Source organism: Phoenix dactylifera, chromosome 18 (assembly GCF_051530095.1).
Source record: "Phoenix dactylifera cultivar Ajwa chromosome 18, Ajwa_hap1_PhDact_Kaust_v1.1, whole genome shotgun sequence".
Taxonomy (NCBI): domain Eukaryota; kingdom Viridiplantae; phylum Streptophyta; class Magnoliopsida; order Arecales; family Arecaceae; genus Phoenix; species Phoenix dactylifera.
The window spans coordinates 3,071,203-3,093,707 of record NC_143207.1 but is presented as its reverse complement, the minus strand read 5'-3'; the positions used below and the strand labels follow the sequence as shown (position 1 = coordinate 3,093,707).

The following is a 22,505-nucleotide window of genomic DNA, read 5'->3' as shown; positions in this document are numbered from 1 at the left end:
ATTGAAAACACACACATAAATTTATCTTAGATACCTCTGTACCTTTCTTCTTCTTTTTCCCCCCTCTTTCCTACCCACATATTTAATGCAATTGTTCACTTTATTTTAAATTTCTGCACTGAAACCCGAACTCCCCTGACAAGTCACTTACAGACTATCACCGATTGACAACTACTTTTAGATCCTTGTTAAAAAAACTACTGCCTAACACCTTAAAAGAAATTTTGACCCTATCCTATCTGTAGTCATCGAAAACTATAGTCTGCCTTGATTCTGTAAGAGCACCAAATGTATAGATGGGGGGTTGCTGGCCATTTCTGCATTTCTAATATTCTGGACCCTATTTCAGTATGACAGCTTGGCCATATTCTACCAACTTTAGATTCTTTTCATTGGTGTATTCAACATTGAAGCAGATTCCAGGTTGTTTCTTTATCATATTTATACCATACAAACAATATTATCAAGATATCATTATGATGTCTTTTGGAGTCCTGAATTAATTACTCCATATAGTTTACTTTTAGGCTAGAATGTTGTGTTTCAATGTGGCTGTCCATCTTATACTGTGTCTCAGAAATGAGAGTGGTTCCCTATGTTGAACTTGTCTTCCTCTTCTTTGAGACTCTCTCCAAGTTTTAGGGGAATCTTTGGAGGGTTTCTTACTAATTGCATGAGCTTAAACTAGGTAATACCCATTGAGTGGTCTTTAAATTTCATGTTTGGTTTCTCTCCTGTCAGAAGTTGCTAGGGTGAACATCAGGTTGAGAACCAGATATTAAATTCTTTTAGATGTTGATGGGTGTGTACCTTGATCATCAAAGGCATTTGTGTATCAAGGGTGGGTTATTGGTGTTGGGAGTTTATGCCTCTACTTCGCTTGACCTTCAATGGCAGGTTCACATCACACCTAGTAGTACTTCTCTTGTTTAGGGTTGTTACCTGCTGCCATATCAACTTTGATGAAATGCTGTGTCTCAAATCAGAGTAATGGTAAGAATAATGGGAATATTAACTCCATAAATTTCCCAATCGGTTTATGATATTAATGATTAGATGAGCTTCGAATTATAACTCCTGTTGGTTTTCTTGACAGATCTTGGTAGAATATATTTGAATTTATGCAGGGAAGTGGTGATTGAAGGCTGAACTTTGCTTGTCAGGCACATGTTCAACCTTTAACAGACATCAGATCTTTCAATAGTCCATGCTTAGTTGAACTGCTTATATTACTTGATCTTGCTGTTTATCGAGTTCCATAATATTTTTCACTAATATTGATGGAATGTTGGTTGCATTGTGATGCTCATAAAATGTTTGACTGGTCTTGTAGTTCTTGAGACTTCCTGTTAACTGATATTCTAATGTCAATCCTGGGTTTTTGTGTGATATGTTTTGGAAATAGATTTCAAAGTTGTGTGTTTATGGTTGCAGTTTGAGCCAGCACCCAGGAGAGGAGAACCTGATGTAACTCGTAGAACACCCGATTATTTCCTATGACCCTGTTGTTGCAGGCTTTTCTTATACAAGAAGCAAGTGTATGCTTGCTAACAAATTGGGGACAGGGTTGCAGATATTTTGGAAGATAGATTTACATTTTTATCTTGAGCTGCTTTGATTGATTGTATGGGGATAAAGATCAATCTATTATTCGATGGAATGCACCCCTTGTCTGTTAGTAAAGTAATGGACTCGTTTTCTTTCTGAGGAAGGCAGCAGAGATGGCCAAGCAGCACTAGTGAAGCAGCATGTATCATTTGCAAAATAAGTTGTGGATTCCTGCTCCCTGTGGGTTTCTTTCTATTTTGCTTCTTTTCTTTTCTTTACTTTTTTTGTAATTAAAATGATCTTGTAGAGGCAAGAGATTTAATTTTCAGGCATTGATTTTCTTATTTTCTAATTAAAAATTTAAGTGGTCTTTGTGGGTTGGTTATTTTCACTAAATAAGTTTCTTTAACTGGTTCTCACTTCTGTAAGTTATTTTATAACAAGATACTATTGGAATGATCTGGTTCCACTCTTTTGAGTTCCTTTGCTGGCACCCTGAAAAATTATTTTGCATAGGATCTTTGATTGGTGTAATAGTAAGAATGACGTGTCATGGGTTTGAGGCACAGAAAAAGCTTCTCCTGATGCAGGGGTAAATATGTGTACATTCGACCTTTCCTAGATTTCGTAGTGACAAGAGCCCTTGTCAAGTTCTATCTGCTGCAATTTTTCTGGCACTTGCCAAGGCAACATGTGCTGTTTATTGACACATCTTTTGCTTTTGCTGTAATAGTAGCAGGAGCTTGAAGAATTAGAAGGAACTAGTAACGGGAAGATAAGTTCATGTGATATGACAGGACTTGAAACTGCTTGATCCCCTGATATCTTTCTATGATTTCCATTGCTAATCTGTTATCATATTTGGTTGTCATTCATTTCATTCATGTTGCGAATGCTGCAGTTTGGCTGGATGCTTATCCATGTTAAAATAAGAGTTGTTTTATGCACCCTATTGGCTCTTTAGATATGTTTTTAGAGGAAGAAGCATTACAACGCGACGGCAAAATTTGGTATCGATGATTTTTTATCAATAAATCATAAAACAACCTGAGTCGGTCATCACTTGCCTTCAGACAAAGCTCAAATTCAGGGGAACAGGTCCGGTACGGGTGATTGCATGGTGAAATCTTGTCCAGGCCTATTGAACCATCCCTGATGCTCATTATAAGTGTGCAAAAAATTTAAATGCATTGCAAGACATCCTTTTTTTTGTTTGTTGATTTATCTGGTGGTTAACAACGTTTGTTTTGAAGATTGTAGTCTCTCAATGGTCGTAGGTCTTTTCTTCCACGAAACAAACACCTGAAAACATGGCTTAAATCAATCTTTCAACGTGCATGGAAGACTGGAGAGAAAGTAGCACTTCCAAATTTCATCTTCCAATCAATAGCTAAATGCTGAAGAACATCCTGAGGGTTCATTCAATACTCTGGTAGAAAGCCTGTGGGAGGCGACTGGATATGACTGCCAAACAAGCTAAAAATGTCCAGCGACCGCTAGCAGTTCATTCGTTCTCCTAGAGATGGCTACCATTGATCAACTGGACCACAAGCTTGGGTTCATTGGGTTCTTATAAAGTAAAGGCGGTGAAACGTAGGGAAGTTTACCTACGGTTAATATTTGATAGAGAAGACTGTCCACAGTAAGTAGGAGACTCTTTTAGCACTCCAAATGTTACCTTTTCTTCTGGAAATTAGCTAATAATAGCCACTTGTTAGCTAATCAACGGCTTCAGGAGATGTTCTGGCAAGAAAGGGATGAACCATCGGCACTAGATGTCGGTTCTCTTGCAAAATCGTTTGCATCTCATATGTTCTTCGATTGCGTTTGCTAGAGGGGTTTTAGATTGGCTCTCAATGGCATGACCTCAATCCTCTCCTTATGTACTAAATGAAGGTGGTTTTGTTCAAAGCACTATACCTTCTTAAAGAAAAGCGTTCCCTCCTCCTATCTAAACATGACTCTGTTTATGATAGAGGTTGTAGTTGCTTATCAACTCTTCCCTCGTTGCTGTAACCTGGCTTTACTCTCTTTGTACCATCTGTTCTCTCCTCTGATGTGGCTGTAAACTTTTAGCTCTTCATCAAACAATGGTGAGCTTTCATCCCCCATTCCTAAGAAGAAAGGGAGAAAAGAATAATAAAAAAAGGAGAGGAATCCTACCAATGCGACAGCTCCGTATTGGAAAGTTACCGTTTAGCATGCTAAGATGTGCCTCATATTATGCTTAAGATTAATGTGGTGGTCAGCTCATTACTATTTACCACCAATCCAATCATACCAAGTCCTAGCTTCATTCCATGCTTTCTTTTTAACAGATATCAGGGCCTTGGGCACACTCGTGCTACAAGTATATATTACATGGTTGGGTAGGCGCATGCTTTCCTCTTGCTAGAGGTGCTTGTGAATCTATCTATCGGTGCTGAAATCTGAGCTGATTTAAGCAAAGAATTGAAGAGGTGGCTGGAGAGATTGGAAATATCTCATCCTAGCTGGGAGGGTCAGTGTAAACTCAATGCAGGTCTGCGAGATGATGAAGAAAGGTCGTACAGTGCTAGGACTAACTTGAAATAGGAAGAAAGGCCACTCATTGGAGTGTTTGGTAGGAGACCTTCCGATGCTTAAATCAAATAGAGATCTCAGAGAAACAGGAGTGATTTGGGGGAGACAGAGAGCAGGAAAGAGTAAGGAGACCAGTCTTGTACATTAGGTGTCTCCCCACCTAGCTTACTGGGAGGTTTCTCAGGGCGGTCATATTTTTAGATGGAGCTCGGTGGAATCTGCTAGAGATTTGTTATGGATGTACTAGCTTTCCATTAGATCGGTTGTGACGTATTGGTCTTTCGTTGAGTTGCTTAGGATTTACCGATCTCTCATTGGGTCAATTGGGAGGCACTGATCTTTTGTTAGGTCAGTTAAGGTTGTTGGCATGCACTGACTTTCTATTGAATCAGTTGAGATCGTTATGCCATTGAGCATCTCGAGAGAGGCAGGCCACATGGCAAGCTTTGAACACTTAGTTTCAATTAAGCTAGTTCGAGCTCATTTTGTGGACATGAGGTAGCTTTTCATTGGTAGGCTATTATTTAGGTATAATAGTTGCCTCCTACTTTTGGGGTTGAGCTATTATCTTCTGCTTGGATGAAGAAAGCAGTCATGCCAATCTACCATTTTGAATTGAATTACTAATTTTAATTAGATAAGCAGTTAGTCCAATCCAGTCAAGGATAGCTATTATTTTTAGCTTTCTGAAAAAACTAAAATAGCTTTTCAAATTTTTTACCAAACACCCTTATTTTGTCTAAAAGTACTTTTGGAGGGTCAGTAAGTACTTTTTGGCCCTCAAAAAGCTCCTCCAAACGGGGCCTCAGTGTATTTATTAGTGGAATCACTTTTGTTTTCTTGCTATCTTTGACAAATCCGTGCGCCCAAGCATTGGTTTTTGCCGAAGAGGAAGGAGGCGGTGCTACTTACATCTTTTCTATCTAGGCATTATCCGTCGATAGGCTAAGGGTGCCCTAGTAGGTCTCCATTCTCTTTTTTTCTTCGCCTCTTGTTCATGATTTTTCAGTCTAGGGCTTCTTAGGTTTCTTACCTTTTCCTTTTCTTTCTTTTATTTTCCCTCTATCAACTTTCTCCTCCCCTTTTTCACTTTGCTTGGTTGGATTAGCACCATTTTCTTTCCTCTTTAACTCCATGGTTCGACTAAGGATGGGTTTTTTAGATGAAGAGCGACCATCTAACCACAGAGCTGCTCAATTGTCTCTTGATCGAACCTCAAGTGTTCTAGACAACCCTTCCAAACCTTCTTTCACCTCAAGCCTTGAGAAGAGTGTTTTTGGTGAAGAGGACCTTAGAAGGATCAAGGTAGAGTTTTTTATTCCATCTAGATTCACCCTTGAGTTGCCCAGACCTTCTGATAGGGTCACATTTGGTGGAGCCAATAAGTTGTGCCTGGAGGAAACTCTACAGGTAGACTTTTAAGCTCTCCATTTCAAACTTCTTCATCGAACTTAAAAGTAAGTTTTCAATTAGTCCCGATGTAATTCGTCTCGAATGCATGACAGATGATTGTCAATTTTCTCTTTTTTCTCCCTCTCCACAACTTACCATCATCTTTGAAGATTTTCTAAGCATTCTTCTAATTGAAAGAGCATCGAGACAAAGGTTGGTGGTACTTTTTTCTTCGGATAGGTCATCCGCTTCTTCTCTCTAACCCTTTTCTATCCATGGGTAGAAAGGTTGTTTCTTTCTTGTATCTTTTGAGCACCCGTGGTCTTTCTTGACACTTTTGAGAATGTGAGGAAGGCCAAATTTAATAAGTACCCTGTTGAAGATAAACGCCACAAGAAATTGATCAAGAAAGGTGTTCTTGTTGAAGCACAATGGAGAAATGAGGCTAGGGTGTTCCTACTAGATAATGGATTCACATTTTATTAATTCAAGTGATTAATATGAAGTTACAAAGCTGAAAAATTTATAGGCAAATTTTCATACGAATTTAGACTAGATTCATACATTAATTAATGACACAACTTTCTAAGAGACAAGAACCAAGTTCCTAGAACATATTCAAAGTAAGAAATAAATTCTTTCCAACCAACGAAATTCATAAACCAGAAAATTCATAAACCACAGAAGCCAAAGAGACAAACATTAACTAGAGAAGCTAAAGAGACAAACATTAACCACAGAAGTTAAAGAGACAAACATGTGTCCAGCTTACAAATTCTAAGAGCCCCCCTTAAGCTAGACAACTGTCATACCCAATTTCTTTTTCAAATGCTTGAATGTGTCCACTTTCAAAGCTTTTGTGAAGATAACAGCAACTTGTTCTTGTATCTTGCAATACTTCATATTCACGTCACCATTCTTCACTAAGTCACGAATGAAATGATACTTGATTCTTATATGCTTACTCTTGCCTTGAAAAACTAAATTTTTGGTGAGAGAAATAGCTGATTTGTTGTCACAACATAATATGATACCTTCTTGTTGTGAATGCTTGAGCTCCTCTAAAACCCATCTTAGACAAAGTGCTTGACAAGATACAAACAATAAAGAGATGTACTCTGCTTCAGCTGTAGAAAGTTTCACCACTGATTTCTTCTGTGAAGCCCATGAAATAGCATCTGAACCAATGTTAAAAACATATCCGAAAGTGCTCCTGCTATCATCAACAATTTCCCCCCAATTGCTATTATGATAGCCAACCAACCATGCATCTTCAATACTTGCATAGTGAATGCCTTCGTCAATGGTTCCACTTACATACCTTAGAACTCTTTTTCCAGCTGCCCAATGATTTCTTGTTGGTGCTTCCATGAACCTACTAAGCATGCTCACCGAATACACAATGTTTGGCCTTGTAGTTGTCAAGTACATAAGACTACCAACAAGTCTTCTATAAAGTGTTGCATCAACACTTTTTTCATCATCTGATTTGCTTAGCTTCAAGCCTACTTCCATAGGTGTGTTCAATAGAGTAGCATCCTTCATTCTAAATCTCTTCAACAAATCTCTTATAGACTTTTTTTTTTTTGCTAAAGCAGATGTTTCATACAAGACGGGTACGAATACACCCAAACGAATCTGCAAACAAAAGGTTCCGAAATGCACCGCGTAAGTTATCCTCACCAACCCATAGGGTGTCTCCTGAGTGGTAGCAACATACGCTGCCACCCAGTCCGCAGCCCCGTTGGCCTTCTGATGTATATGCATAGCCCGAAAGGTGATCTCCTCCCCCACCATCAACCATATGTCACGGAGCAAAGGATGAGCTCCTCCTCCATCACTATGAGGGACCTGCTGGACCCAGCTGATCACCGTGGACGAATCACCCTCCAGGACGATAGAACTCACCCGAAGTACCCATCGCGCATATCGCAATCCCATCCAAGTCGTTCGTAGCTCTGCCCCTGGGACCGAAGTGTCGAAGATCTGACACCCGCCGCTGCCACCATGCTAGAACTCGGGCCCCTGACAACAAAACCCGTCCCTCCCCTCCTACCTCCATCCAGGACCGAGCCATCAAAATTGACCTTGGGGAAACTCGAGGATGGGGGCTCCCAGATGAAAAACACCATATGAGAAGCTACCGAAGCAGTATGGGAGCCTAGGTGTCCCGAGCTGTCAAAGGTCTATTATCCAACCTTGCATGAAGGAGCTCTGCTGCATGTGTCCGAGCCCGCTCCATCACAAACCATGGGGACGGACGGAGCTCGCCAAAAACTTGGGCGTTCCTGGCCAGCCATACCTGGTAAGCTGTGCAAGATGCCCTAATAGCCACAAAGCGCATATGAGGGGAGCTAGACCATCACCGAACCTCCTCCAGAAAGTAGTCCCTCCGGCTCCAGGCACCCTCCAGGATCCCGGACAGTCTCCAAGTCCACCTCGCCCAAACACATTAGAATAGTGCATGATCCACTGACTCATCCACCTCACAATACAGGCACACATAAGGAATGCTAACACCACGTCGGCTCAGTGCTCAGCTCGTCGGCAGACGGTCCCAGGCTACCTTCCTGAGGAACAGTGCAATCCTCTGGTGTAGCCCAAATCTCCAGACCCAACCACAATCCCTGCCAAGCTCTGACCCTTGCTGGAGAACCCGAGAAACATCACCAACCCTGACTCTGGCCCTGCAAGTGGTGCTCCATACCCTGACATCTAGCCCTGTTGATTCCGAAACAGGAAGAGCCCGTACCCGCTCTGCTAAGTGCTCCCTGAATAACTGGCCCAGTCTGTCCTCATCCCACTCTGCCACCCCCGGCATGAGAAGGTCACACACCCGTAGCCCCTCAACCCCCTCATCGTTGATCATCATCGGCCACAGACTCAACGGAAGTGCATCCACCCATGGGTCCTCCATTACGTCAATGCTCCATCCGTCGCCAACCAACCATCTAGTGCGCGCCAGGGCCATAGACAGATACTTCCCAACCCTCAGGCCTACTCTGCATCCTCTGCACCAAAGTAAAGCACTCCGCCACCCGCAAACTCCTTCCTGTGATGGGGACCCCAAAGTAGTCCAGTGCCCCCTCCTGCTCCTGCATCCCCAATATCACCCTAATCTTCCATCGCACCCTCCGCTCCGTGCGCGGAATAAAGTGTATAGATGACTTTTGGAGATTAATTCTCTGTTCGGACGTCACACAGTACTCAGTCAACACTCCCTAGAAGGCTCGTGCGTCCCTCGCCCTCGTCCTGGCAAGCAGTAGGCAATCATCTGCAAAAAGCAAGTGAGAAATGGGGTGAGCCCCAGGGGCTAGACTGTAGGCAGCCAACTTTTGGCTCTCGCAAGCTACATGTAGAGCACGAGAGAGGGCATCAGAGCAGATGATGAACAGGTATGGGGATAAAGGGCATCCCTGGCGGAGCTCCATAGTGGCTTGAAAAAAAGGCGAAGGCATACCATTGACCCGGGTTCGATCCCCGGCAACGGCGCCAAAAATTTATAGTCAACTTTAAAGACCACGCAATAGCACATATCTGGTAGGATAGTGATTACGGGTATCGATCAATAGGGATTGGGGTACAGTTGTTTTCTTAAAAATAATGTAAAAGAGAGAGTTTGTGAAGACTATTAAACTAAGCAATTTAATAAGAAATGCAATTAAAATGATATCAGTTTGAGGGAACCTAGGGTAAGAAATTCATCACTAACAAAACAACAATGATTAATTGTATTTTAATTTATTCTTGGATTAACATGCAAATTGGCTACAAGCCTAATAAGCATTCAAATAAAATCTCACAAAAGTAATTTAGGAACATTTATCTTTGGTTGGCATGAAATGTCTACCCTAAACTAATGTGGCAGGACACTGCATATTTCCTAAGCATGGGTGATCTTTTATTAACTTAGTGATCATGAAGAACAGTTGTATAAACGTCATACTTAAAATCACAGAAATTAAATATGAGATGAAATAAAATATTTCTTAAGAACAAAATAAAGGTTATACAACTCCAAGAATAGAAATCAAAAATACAAAACCCTTGGCTCTTTGTTAGGGCTGCATTCGGCCCTAGTGAAGAGCTCAGCCTTCCATGGAGTCGTGGGTGACAGCAGCAGTGCAGAGGTCCTTCATTGTGACTAGCTCTTCTCTCTTTTTCCTTCCGGCTCTTTCCTCTCCCGTGGGACTTTTGTGGGAAGTCATTCCCGAAATACCCAAACCATTCTCCCTCTTCAAATAATATATTCCAAGGAGTCGCCCAAGAGAAGTGTGTCCCCCCTATTTCACGCCTGGGCCTTTTATAGGCTGCAACCTTCATCTCTCCTCTTCCTTATTTCCTATGGAGATAAGGATGGATCGAAGTTGGATGAGGCTGAGAGATACTACTTGATCTTCGGACGCATTATAGATGCTATCTTTGGTCCCGATGGCTGGAACAACCCGTGAGGATAAGCTCAGGTTTTGTTTTGGTGTAACAGGGGATCCGGCGAAGATTTGATGGCTGGGAGCTTATCCATCGAGAAGAACATAGCTGCTATGATTCGTGATGAAGAGGAGATGATTTAGGAGCACGGGATTTGAATGAATCAGTTGTTTCGTTGCAATTTGCTGGGAATTTTGCTCTTCACGGCTGAAACAGGGGATTCGGTTTGGATGAGTAAGAGGGAGCCGTACGCGTGGAGTAGGTGATAATCCATCGGGAAAGAGATAAAGTTCGAAGCTAGTAATCCATGAAACTCGGGAGACTGCTGGTTGAGATGTTTAATCAGTTGTGATGATGCCATTTGAAAGTTTAATTTGCTGTTGTTCGTGCTGGGAGAAAGAACCGATGTGTTCCATGGTGATGCTGAGAATTCCGTGGTGTTCGGGATGAAGTTGTTTGGGACGCAATCAGCTCGGGATGCTGCTGTTAATCCAGATGCTGGGAGGCTTAGGCTTGGGGATCTGGCAGGAACGTGCTGGGAATGCTGAAAGAATCATCACGGATCATGGGATCCGGCCTTGGAAGCTATCCACGAGTGCTGAGATTGAAGCTTATCCGCACCCTGTTTCGAAGCAGGGGAGGGACGTTGGGATCTTGGCCGAGAGGAGCTGGATCTTATTGCGGGAGAATGGAGTTGATCCAGAAGTTGGGAGGAAAAGCTTGGATGCCGTGAAGCTCGGAAAGATGAAGCCGAATCATGAACAACGCGGGATGGAGTTAATCTGGAATGAGAGAAAATCTGGGAGCTCGGAAGGCTTATCTTGGTCGGGATCTAGCGGAAGAAGCTAAGGATGCAGGGAGGAATCCGTCGATGAGGGAAGTTTGGATTCGGATGATGGTTGGGAAGCTTGGGAATCACAGCTTCGGATGACAACCACAGCTTCTCAAAGTGGAATGGGCTATAATGACTGGAGCTCGAGGCTGTAGAAACCAAAAGAGGATAGTGATCTGAGGCAATTCGAGCAAGATGACTAACCTGATAAGATGGGAACTGCTGAATCCAATCCGGAGATGCAATAGCCCTGTCAAGCCGCTCCCACACTTTCGCTCATCCAGACTGATTGTTGCACCAAGTGAATCGCGGTCCGGAGAAACCAAGGTCTACTAGGCCAGTCACATCCAGAAACTTTCGAAACTCCCTCCTGTCCACTGAATCAGAGTAGATCCTATCGCCTCGTTTCTTATTGGGGCTAAGAACGCAATTAAAATCTCCCACTACCATGGTCGGCACTCCCTGAGTCAACAAACATGTCAGCTCACCCCAAAGGACTCTCATTGTCCGATAATCAGTACTAGCATAACCCCACACAGGACCCATGGGGGTTCATTTGGCTCCGAAATGACCATCATAACCTGCTGAGAACAGTGGCGAAAGATATCTATAGAGGCCACCCCTCACTTCCACAGCATCAAAATACCTCCAGACAAGCCTGGGACTCTACTACAAATGATTTTCAATCAACTGCTAAACGCCGCTGCACCCGACGTAGGCCTTCTCCGGACACTCGTGTTTCACATAGAAAACAAATCTCAGGGCAATGAAACTGAACTAACCTTTTGAACGGCGACAAGAATAAAGGCTTGGCCGCCCCCCTACAATTCCATGCTAGAATCTTCATTTAACACTGTAGAGTGAAGTTTGGCCTGGACTCCATGGGCTGATCACTCCCTGTGTATTAGGCTTGGCCTCTTCCCCTAACTTCTCCACCCCTCCCTGAATCACAGCCCGCAGCAGATTCATAACTTTCCCATGATCTTGAATAAGGGAAATAGGTCCCTGTCTCGAGCCCCCAGGAATTCCTCTCATCACCACCGCTGCTGAAGCACCAGGGGAGCACTTAAACGGCATTGTCAGTGAGCTGGGAGCTACCTCCACATCTCCCATCTCAGGTCTCCCCTTCCTTCTCTGGCATGATGAGGAAGCCGCCTCGCTTGCCAAGGCCACCTCCCTTTGTTGGAGCCGGTCCGTCAGCACATCCTTCGGACCCTTCCCCTTGGTCGGAGCCGTCTCGCCACCTTTAGCCACGGCCACCCGCAACTGTGGGGCCACACCTTCCACCACCGGCCCGCTCGATGCGCGTGCTGCACCCTCAACTCGTGAGGTCCCGGCAATGCCGTCAGCAGCTTGGACATGGCCTGTCCCTGGTAGACTGGGGGCTCTCGCCGGTGGCAGGGAGGCACTCCGAAAGTGCCGCCTTCCTTCCTCTCTCCGGCGTAGATGCGGATCTTCGAATGAGGACGACGACACTGACCGAGGGAGCTGAGTCGGCTCAGTCACCCCCGAAACCCTTTTTGCCTTGGCCGGGCTCCTGGCCCTCTTCATCGGACTTGGGCCCTATCCGTGGGCCAGCCCGTTGTCAACCGCCTGGCCCGGCCCGCCTTGGAGTAGCAGGCTCGGGCATGGGCCCGGATCCATCCTGACCGCCTTGGCCCACCCTAGCTTGGCCCGACCCAGCTGGCCCAACTGCACAGACTGGCCCATCCTTCCAGCGGATTCTGAGTCTGATCCGGACCCTGCACCGAGTTGAGCCTTCTCAGCATCCATCACCGATCCGCCTGTTGCATCTTTCTCCGGCGACCACCTCCTAGCCAACTTGGTTGGCTTTTGCCATCCATCCGTGTTCGTCGGCGACTCACAGAGATTTGGTGCAGCCTTAGGGGACTGCGGCCTTGACTCGGAGGACAACCGCACCAGCATTTGGTCAGCCTTCAGCTCGACCGGTTGCTTCACCGGCTTGTTCACCTTAGGCGGCCGTAACTTGGTAGTCGTCAGCCACAAACTGAAGGGAAGCCGGCTCCCCGAACCGTCCCCCTCCTTCGACTCAGTTGTCGATTCCTGGGGAGACCCATCCATCCCAGTCTGCTTGGTATGCTGATCTCCCGGTTCTTCGGGCATCGCCGGAGTCGTGGGAGGAAAGGGGTAGGTCCCCTCCCCGTGCCCCAGTCGGGCGCATTTGTAACGGAATGCTTGCCAATGAAGATCAGAACCTACCTGGATGAAGGTCCTAGGCCTGATCGGCACACTGGTATCCAGCTCCACCTTGACGCAGGTGAATCCCAGCTTCCAGCCTTGGTCGGTAACCTTGTCTAAAGCCAAAGGTCGGCCAGCTTTCGATGCTATATCCCAAATCAGCTCCTTTATCCAATATTCCATCGGAAGACTAGGAAACCTAAGCCCCACAACAGCCTGACACATCTGGTTGGTCCCCAGAATTTGGCCGCTAGCGCTCCATAGCCAGGAGCTGACCTGCCACCAGCCACGGTCCGGGCTCCATTGCAGCCTCCCGATCCCTCTCACTTTGGAATCAAAAAGCAAAAGTCTTGTCTGCCATCATGAAGTCCTCGACATCGTAGTCGAGTTTTCCGGCCACCCGCAGCTCCCGGCTGATCCATTCCACCGGCACACGGCGACCCAAGTTGTGCATGATCACCGCGGTGTCTTGCCATGCCACCCTGGCCGTCTCCATCTTCTCCGGTGAGATCTCCACCACATCCATAAACCACCGTTTTAGGGCTTCCAGCTCCACTGTTGAGATCTGGTTATTAGTCCAGGTCAGCATCCTCGACGGACCCTTTGCCATGTCCACCCACGTACGGCCATTCTCGGCCGCCTTTAGGTGAGGCCGCGCCCCCTTATCACCCAAGCCCGTCTCCGTCTTCTCCGGTTCAGCAGGATCTCATGTCGCCATCCTCCACTACAGCCAAGTGCTCGGTCAAATGCTCCACCGGTAGCACGAAATCTAATGCACCACCCAAGCTACGTGGACCCCCCTCCTCACTCACCACACGCGTTTGGGGAAATTCCCCACCCGCCGCACGAAAGTTGGCGCACCTAGGCACACATCCCAAGTCACTCCCTCTCTCTCCTCACTCCCCAAAAATCTTCCTTTTTTAAATCTTGGCTGCGTTAAGGTTTGCTAACGCACCCACACATACTTCTTTTGAGAAATGAAAATTCTTCTTTCACTTTGCTTAACCTCAATGCCAAGAAAGAAATGTAGGAGACCCATATCAGTCATCTCGAACTCATGTTCCATAACTTCTTTGAACTCTTCACATATACACGAATTATTGCCGGTAATGATTAAATCAACATAAAGATAAACAATCAAAATCTCACCTTGCTTGCCTTCTTTAGTGCAGAGAGTATGCTCAAATGGATATTTCTTAAATCCTTTCTTCATAAAACATCCATCAATGCGGCTGTACCAAGCTCTAGGAGGTTGCTTCAAACCATAAAGTGCTTTCCTTAATCTGCACACCTTCTTTTCTTCACCCTTCTTTACATATCTAAGTGGCTGGTTCACATACACTTCTTCTTCAAGGTAGCCATTTAAAAATGCTGATTTCACATCCATGTAAAAAAAATTTCATTACCGTTGAGCTGAAAGTGCTAGCACCATTTGAATGGTTTCAAGTCGGGCAATCGGTGCAAACATTTCTTGGAAATCAATACCATACTTTTGCTTGTAGCCTTTCACCACCAAACGAACTTTGTGCTTGTCAATTTCTCTTTGTGAGTTCAACTTGGTCTTGTAAACCCACTTCACATCAATTGCCTTCTTGCCATTAGGAAGTTCTACAAGCTCCTAAGTTTTGTTTCTTCGAATTGCATCTATCTCTTGGTCCATAGCATGCTGCCACTTCTCTTTTCTATTAGCTTCTTCAAAGCTAATTGGATCCACATCCGCGAATAATGCAAAATCTACAATATCTTCATCATCAACAATGTTTCTAGTAGCTTCATAAATATCCCGTATGCTTCTTATCCTTCTAGGAGGGGTACTAGAACTTGATGAAGATGAAGAAGAAGATGAAGATAAAATTGGAGATTGCGGTAGACTGTGCACTTCTTCATTTTCTTACTCAGTGCTTTCTTCTTCCATATCAATTTAGACAGATTTGCCTTTCTCTCCATCTTGATTGAAGACCCAAATCTTTTCTTCATCGAACCTCACATCCCTACTTACAATAAGCTTTTTTGTGATGGGATTATATAACTTGTGATCCAATTAACTTGTTGGGAATTGTATCCTAAATGTCAATCGTCAGTGTGTTGATGATTGAATTTTGTAAATGAATTGACAAATTAATAAAATGTTATTTGGCATTATTCATCATTTCATTGTACATCTTCAAATGAACTTTTATATGATGAAGTCCTTAGGAATTATTTCATGATAAAGAAGGATTTATCTTCAAGTCCTTAAACCTGTTTGCGACCAAATGATATGCTGTTAATAGGACGACAACATTGTCGAGATTAGGTCGTTGTGAGACATATACGTTGGTTGTCCTCTTAACCAAGGAGTGTGGAGACACTGATATGTCACACAGGTGAAGTGTAGGAGTACATTTTACTGAACGTGACCAATTCCAGAACGCTCTACTGTCAGAAGATGTTTCGAGTGGATATGGGTATAGGTATTCCTCAGATCTGAGATCACCACAGTGACTAGCAAGCAACTCACTGTACTTTGGTACCGAACTAGCAGAATTTCTAATTTTAGGACGGAAGGTTACTGGGTGTTGAAAATTGTATCCTAAGAGTCAATCGTCAGTGTGCTGATGATTGAATTTTGTAAATAAATTGATAAATTAATAAAATGTTATTTGGCATTGTTCAACATTTCATTGTACATCTTCAAATAAACTCTTATATGATGAAGTCCTTAGGACTTGTTTTATAATAAAGGAGAATTTATCTTCAAGTCCTTAAACCTGTTCGCGACCAAATGATTTGCTATTAATAAGACGATAGCATTATCGAGATTAGGTCGTTGTGAGACATATATGTTGGTTGTCTTCTTAGCCAAGGAGTGTGGAGACACTGATATATTGCACAGGTGAAGTGTAGGAGTACATTTCACTGAACGTAACCAATTCCGAAACATTCTACTATCGAGAGATATTTCGAGTGGATATGGGTATAAGTATCCCTCAGACCTGAGATCACCATAGTGACTAGTAAACAACTTACTGTACTTTGGTATCGGACTTGCAGAATTTCTAATTCTGGGATGGAAGGTTACTAGGTGCAGTCAAGTACTTGCAAAATCAGTGCGTAAGTCAAGATGGAATTGACCCCTCCTGAAAATAGAAAATAATGCTTTGTGTTCAATTTAGCAAAATCTTGGCCAGGATAATCCTTGTGAGGAGTCACAGGATTTCTAAAGTTGATCACATAGAGGATGTACTTATTAGAGAGTTGACAGAACTCTGAAATCATCCTGGCATTAGGAGTCAAAGGGATGAATTATACAGTAACCATAGTCCAGAGTTCCAGAATATTTGCTTCGCATATATTCGGCCTATCCGGACGTCGGGTACTATTGCTAGATGGTCATTTCGATTAGTACAAGAAGTTATTCTTGTGCTACTGGCTTAGGTTCGAACCTATGGGGTCACACGCATAGAAGTTTCTAGATTGATCAAATGGCTGATTGATGATTAAGAATCATTCAGGGATAATTTGGTCAATTCGATTGACAAATTATCCTAAGCAAAAGTTACATTAAAATAATTATTGAATTATTGAAGGGTTAATTAGTAATTGGATTACTAATAAATTTAATTTGATTGAATTATTGGACTTTAATTAAGCCAAATTGAATTAGATTCAATTTGGGCTAAATTAGGGTTTGACCTAATTCGATAGGGGTTCGACCTGAGCCGATTGGGCATAACCTAATTGATCGAACTTGATTCAATTGGATTGGGCTTGACTCAAGTCAATTAAGAGTCCTTATTTGATGAGTATTAAGAGTCCAAGTAACCAGAATTTATTATGGAGAAGAGTTCCTAAAATTTAGGATCCTAACTTTCTTTCTTGGAGAAGAAAAACGGCTCACCGACTAGAACCACCCGATTGTTTTTTCGGGATCACAATCGAACCCTTACACCGTTGGTTTTAACCTTGCTTACCAACAAACCTTACAACCCTTGATTTAATCCAAGTAAGAAAATAATTTGGAAAAAGTTACAAGGAAAGCTTCTTAATGAGCAAATATTAACCAATATGAATAGAGTAGAGTTAGAAGCCCTCAAATAGATTTTGGAAGAGGAAGAAGGGGCTTCTCGAACTCTGAGTCTCCTCTTTGAGTGCACTGAAGATCTGATGTCAGAGGAAGAGCCTTGAATGTGAAGGGAAGACTTCTAGGAATGTATTGAATGCGTTTTTTCCTTTTTTTGCTTGTCTTTTCTCTCAATAGACTCTTGGTAGATGGAAAACACTTAATGCACAAATGGAGTAACTCTCTTGGTGTCTACTACTGTTCAATTAGGCTATTTATATAGTCCCACTTGAGAAATAGCCGTTAGACACTGATTTATGGCCGTTTTGCACAGTCTGCACCTCCTTACAATGTATCCGTTGGGGTTGAAGTCGACTCGCTCGATCTGGAGTCGACTCGGCTATTGCTGGAGTCGATTCTTGCTTTACTGGAGACGACTCGCCCACTGTACAGGATTTGAATTAAAGTGCTGTCCCGTTCTGGAGTCGACTCGGCTAAACCTGGAGTCGACTCGCCAATATCCGGAGATGACTCGACACTTTTGGAGACGGCTCGTTCTCAGAATTCCAGAGATCTATATTTCTGCATTTCTTTCTCGAGTCGACTCGGATCATCTTGGAGTCGACTCGGCTCTCAGAGCCCGAAAACTGATCCTCTATCTTTGAAGTTGAACTGCCTTGGAGTCGACTTGGATTATCTTGGAGTCGACTCGGCTCTCAGAGTCCGAAAACTGATCCGCTGTCTTTCGAGTTGCACTGCCTCAGAGTCGACTCGTATTTTGTTGGGGTCGACTCGGCTGATTTGGGGTCGACTCTCGTATTCTCGGAGTCGACTCGTTCACAGAGTCACTTTGTTTAGTTTTCTGCCTTTCAGTCTACTTTTCTCTGAGAGTCGACTCTTGCATGTTTAGGAGTTGACTCGCCAAACTTCGAAGTCGGCTCGTAACCTTCTGGAGTCGACTCGGTAATAGGATCCAAAAAACATCGTTATGTCCTTCTGTCTGTTACCCTTTGGAGTCGACTCAAAACTATCGGGAGTCGACTCAGCAAGCATCAGAGTCGACTCGAAATCATCGGAGTCGACTCGGTGACAGGGTCTGAAATTCATCTTTCTGTCCTTCTGTCTGTTCTCAGTCGGAGTCGACTCGTAGTGTACCAGAGTCGACTCGAGCTTATGCCAAAACCTCTGAAACACTTGGAGTCGACTCGCAAGCTTCCGGAGTCGACTCGAGCTTTAGATTTTGGCTTAATTGTGTTCAACACTTAGCCAAATAATCTTGAACAAAAGTTCGATGCTCTTAAAGATAAATTCACATATATTTGCTTGAATCACTAGATTGAATTCATTAGTACAATATGAAATATACTCAAATGCTTTGAGCTCATCAAAATCAAATAGGGGTATAACCAATCACTCCACAGTCTTCTCCTTTTTGATGATGACAAAACATTGAGTATTTGTAAAGAGAATTGCTCAACCAAAAGGTGATTTATAGTAAATTTTTGAAATGAATTCAAATGTCTAGTTATTTAATTTATCCAAAATTGAAAGGTATGAATCAATAAATTCTGAAATTAGAGCTCCCCCTTTCATTTGGAATTATATAAGCCTTCATATCATACAATCAATTGTTTGGCTTATATGTATTTAATGAATTTGCTTTCTTAAGATTTTAGATTCTTTCTCTCAATATATACATTCAATTTTGTTTAGGTTCTCTGAATTTTCTTTTAATGTCATGAAGCTTTTGAGCTTAAATTTTTACTTTCAGAGGAAAAATCTGTCAATTTGTTCTTGAGTATGATTCAACTAATCTTTGAATATCCCTTGAATAGATTCTGGAGATTACTCCTTGAGAAGCCCCAACAGAGAGATAATGAGCCTCGAGGTATCGAATCCACTAAGAACAAATTACTTTTTGCTTTAAAGATTTTCTTTTTAGTGATTCCCTTTATATTTCAATTCATCATATCTTCTCCCCCTTTTTGTCATCATAGCAAAAAGGCACAAAATACAGAAAAAGTATAAGAACTCAAATTGCACAGTGTTGAAAGTAAATTTTTACTCATTGTATTAAAGTCAAATTTGAGTACAAGTGAGATTACATAACAGAAAAAATTCTCAAGGGACTGTACATCAAACAAAAAAACACTAGGGTCTCTTTGTAGTGGAGGATGTGGCTCCTGTACTCAGTCTAGTATGTTTCATGACCATGCTTAGCCCCTCAGAGACGTTCCCTAGTTGTGCGATGATTTTCGAGGTGGCCCTAGACTGTATCGAAGTGAACTGTGTCAAACTTTCTTGGAGGGTGTCAAGTTTGGAGATCAAGGCATGTGCTAGCCTTTCTGCACCCTGACTTTGGCTACCAAGTTCATTTCTTATGCCATCTCGCATCTTCCTCGTGTCATCCTTTACGTCGCTCATATTCCAATATTGAGCTTGGACAAGGCTCCTGATGTTGTAGATTTCCTCCTTCAGGTCTGCAACCATCTTGGACACGGCTGCTAAGGAGGGAACAACTTCAGAGAAGGAAGTACTGAGTAGACCTTGGAGCTCTCTCAACAAATCATCTCTCAGCTCCCTCACAATCTCCTGTCTCATCTCCTGGAGTTGCTCAGAGCTGATTAGGACTTCCAGGGGCTGCTGAGGTGGTGGTGCAGTAGAGGGTCCAGCTGAAGTGGATGGGAATGATGGACCAGATGTGGAAGAAAAAGTGGGAGGAGCTATGTAGTGGTCCTGGTCATGATCAGGACTAGGTGAGTGATGAGTGGTTGGGTCGGATGGAGTGGATGAGAAGTTTTTCTAACCCAGACATTGTCGACTTTATGGAACCCCATTCTGTGGAGAGTCCCCTCACTCATGTGATCAGTATTTCTAAGTGAACGAGAGGGTTCCCCCTCAAGAATAGGGATCTCTAACTCCCTAAAGAAGAGTGTGAATAGCATGCCATAAGGAAGACTCAATCTAGGTTTATCTAGGGGTTCACAGATGTATTTGTAGATGAGTTTTGGAAAGTTGATGGGAGTGTTTTGGAGAATGTGGAACATCAATGCTAGGTCTCTCTCGGAGATGAAGTCAAACCTGCCTGTTTTGGGAAAGAGAGTCCTAGAAATGATACTTAGGAGGAGCCGCATTTCAGCTGAAAGCTGATTTGCAAACACCTCCTCTATTGGGGATTGAGGTGGGCTCCCTAAGACGACCGTAAGGGCCTCAGTCCTATCCTGGGAATGAGTAGGAAAAATTCTCTCTCGGGAGAGATGGAGGATTCGAGCAATGAAGTCCTCCGAAATAAAAATAGGGACACCTACTACGGTTCCCTGGATACCACCACTACCTCGGGCTACACTCCTGTTGCCCAGAGATGGTCACCCAAGAGGGGGGTGAATTGGGTGTTTTAAAACTTTTTGGCTAATTTAAAAATAAAACATACAAATATATGAACTAAAACAAAGATAAAGCGATAAGAAGAGACAACCACAAACACACGGTTTTATAGTGGTTCGGAACCTTCACCGCTCCTACATCCACTCCCCAAAGCGCCTTTGGGAATTTCCACTATAATCCAAGATTACAGTACGGTAGTTTTGCGAGTTCACTACCCAACTCGTTGTTTTACACCGGGCTCACAACAAACCCAAAACCCCCAATTTCTCTTAGGCTTGGGACGCCCTTTTCCTTGTTCCAAGTCCCTTGACTGGAACAAGCACCACAATAAAAGTGTTAGATGTATGCCCTAGAAGCCAATTTGGCTGACACATTATTGATTCTAGGGACATAATTTTGTACTTGACTATTTATTATTGAATAAATAAAAGGCATCTTTTCATTCATATTGTTTATGTGTCTATGAATCGTCCAAGAAATTAATAAGATGATGATACATATTCTCAAGAGTTGAGAATTTGAGCCATGTATCATTGGTGATTAGTTTCTAAATGCTCTTGATCAATGGATCATCACGAGGACGGTGATCGATCCGATCAGTGCACAGATCACTTTCCTTCTGGATGGACGAGACTTGAGTCCACAGTGTAGGGACACTGAAATGATAGTGCAGGTGCTTGTTAGAGAACAAGGGTACTGAGCGTGACCAAGACAAGAAGTCACTTGGATGTCTATCCACTCGTCAGTGACTTGCTTGATGTTGCAGTAGTGTGACTGGTCCTTTGACCTGCGGTGCTTCGGCTACTCACAGTGAGGTTATTGTAGTTTGACTGCACACATACATGGTCTCTAGCCATATGGGTCCATGCAGTGTAGATTGGCTGCAGTAAGTTTACTGTAGGAGTAGGGTATGCACCTATATGGAATCTATCGACCTTGATAGATAAGGAGAGATCCTATGTGATTTATAAGACTGAGTTCGTAAGACCTCGGCCGGGGCAGTATGCACAGTGGAGAAAGAGTTTTCCACTCTCGAACTTAAGTTGAATAAATTTTGACATATGACAGACGAAGGGGTTTGACGAGTTATCCATGACCTCCGTCTTGTAGGGATCCACGATAGAAGGACTGTAACACATGACAACTGCACCTAGAGGTTCATCATTCTATTCTGCTGGGTAGCCACTACATGCTGCTAGGTGTCACTGGTGGATGGTGGGACTCATAGGGATTATCTTGATGATCGATAAACCCTAATGAGTAGAGTTGGAATCGTTCCAACCCATTGAAAGGAGTTTTCAATGATACTGAGATGGAGATCTCAATATGTCTCATTACCAGTCAGATTAGAACCTATGAGGTCACACACATTAGAGGTTCTGATTATTAGGATTGTCGATTTGTGATTTGGAATCACAATGTCAATTGTCAATAAGATTGATGTACAAAATAACCAACTAAGAGTTAGTGAGTTAAATGGAAGAATTAAATAATTATAATTAGATTATAATTAAGTCTTTTGCTGATTAATTGAGTCAAATTATGTTGGGTCTGACCCAAAGAAATTTGACTCAAATCCTAGTCAAAAGTTGGCTAGATCGAGTCCTTGAAAATCCTGCCAAATTTAGCCTTTTTCCTATTATTGGAGCCTCCCTCTTGATGCCTTATTTTGAGGGGTCAAAATAGGCAAGAGGGGGCAGCCAAGAGGACAAGGAGGGGCGTGGCCCCCTCTCCTTCTTTGCTGGGAGCCAACGCCCCTTGATTCTTTCCAAGAATCAAGGGGCCCGCCAATAAAGAAAGGCACCAGGAAACCTATTAGGAATAGGTTTCCTGGCGCATAGGGTTTTGAACCCCATAAAAAGGGAGCCCCACGTCCCATGTTTGTAGAGAAGAACTTCTCCCAGCCGTGGGGCAGCAAGAGGGATTTTTGGGGATTTTTAAATCAGCAAATAGGGAGAGAAAAGAATAAAAAGGTGAAGGGTTTTCTTCTTCCTTTTGAAGGCTGCACAAGGTGGGATCCTTGTGATTTCTTCTTCCTTCTTCTTCGACATCCAAGAGAGGCTTTTGCAAGGAGCTAGCACCCCGGTGAAGCCCCATCTCTGATCTTCAGCAACCTCG

General features: G+C 43.3%; 1 protein-coding gene across 6 annotated transcripts in view; it reads left to right on the top strand.

Moving 5' to 3' along the window:
* The window catches only part of LOC103724106 (serine/threonine-protein phosphatase PP2A catalytic subunit-like), a 40,484-nt gene extending 38,455 nt beyond the window's left edge, over positions 1-2,029 (top strand). For all 6 annotated transcript variants that reach the window (XM_008815263.5, XM_088714357.1, XM_039132022.3 and 3 more), the window contains one exon: positions 1,435-2,029. In XM_008815263.5, the coding sequence (XP_008813485.1) occupies positions 1,435-1,500 (66 nt within the window). In that variant the 3' untranslated portion in view covers positions 1,501-2,029. The remainder of the gene's footprint in view (positions 1-1,434) is intronic.
* The last annotated feature ends 20,476 nt before the right edge of the window (positions 2,030-22,505 follow it).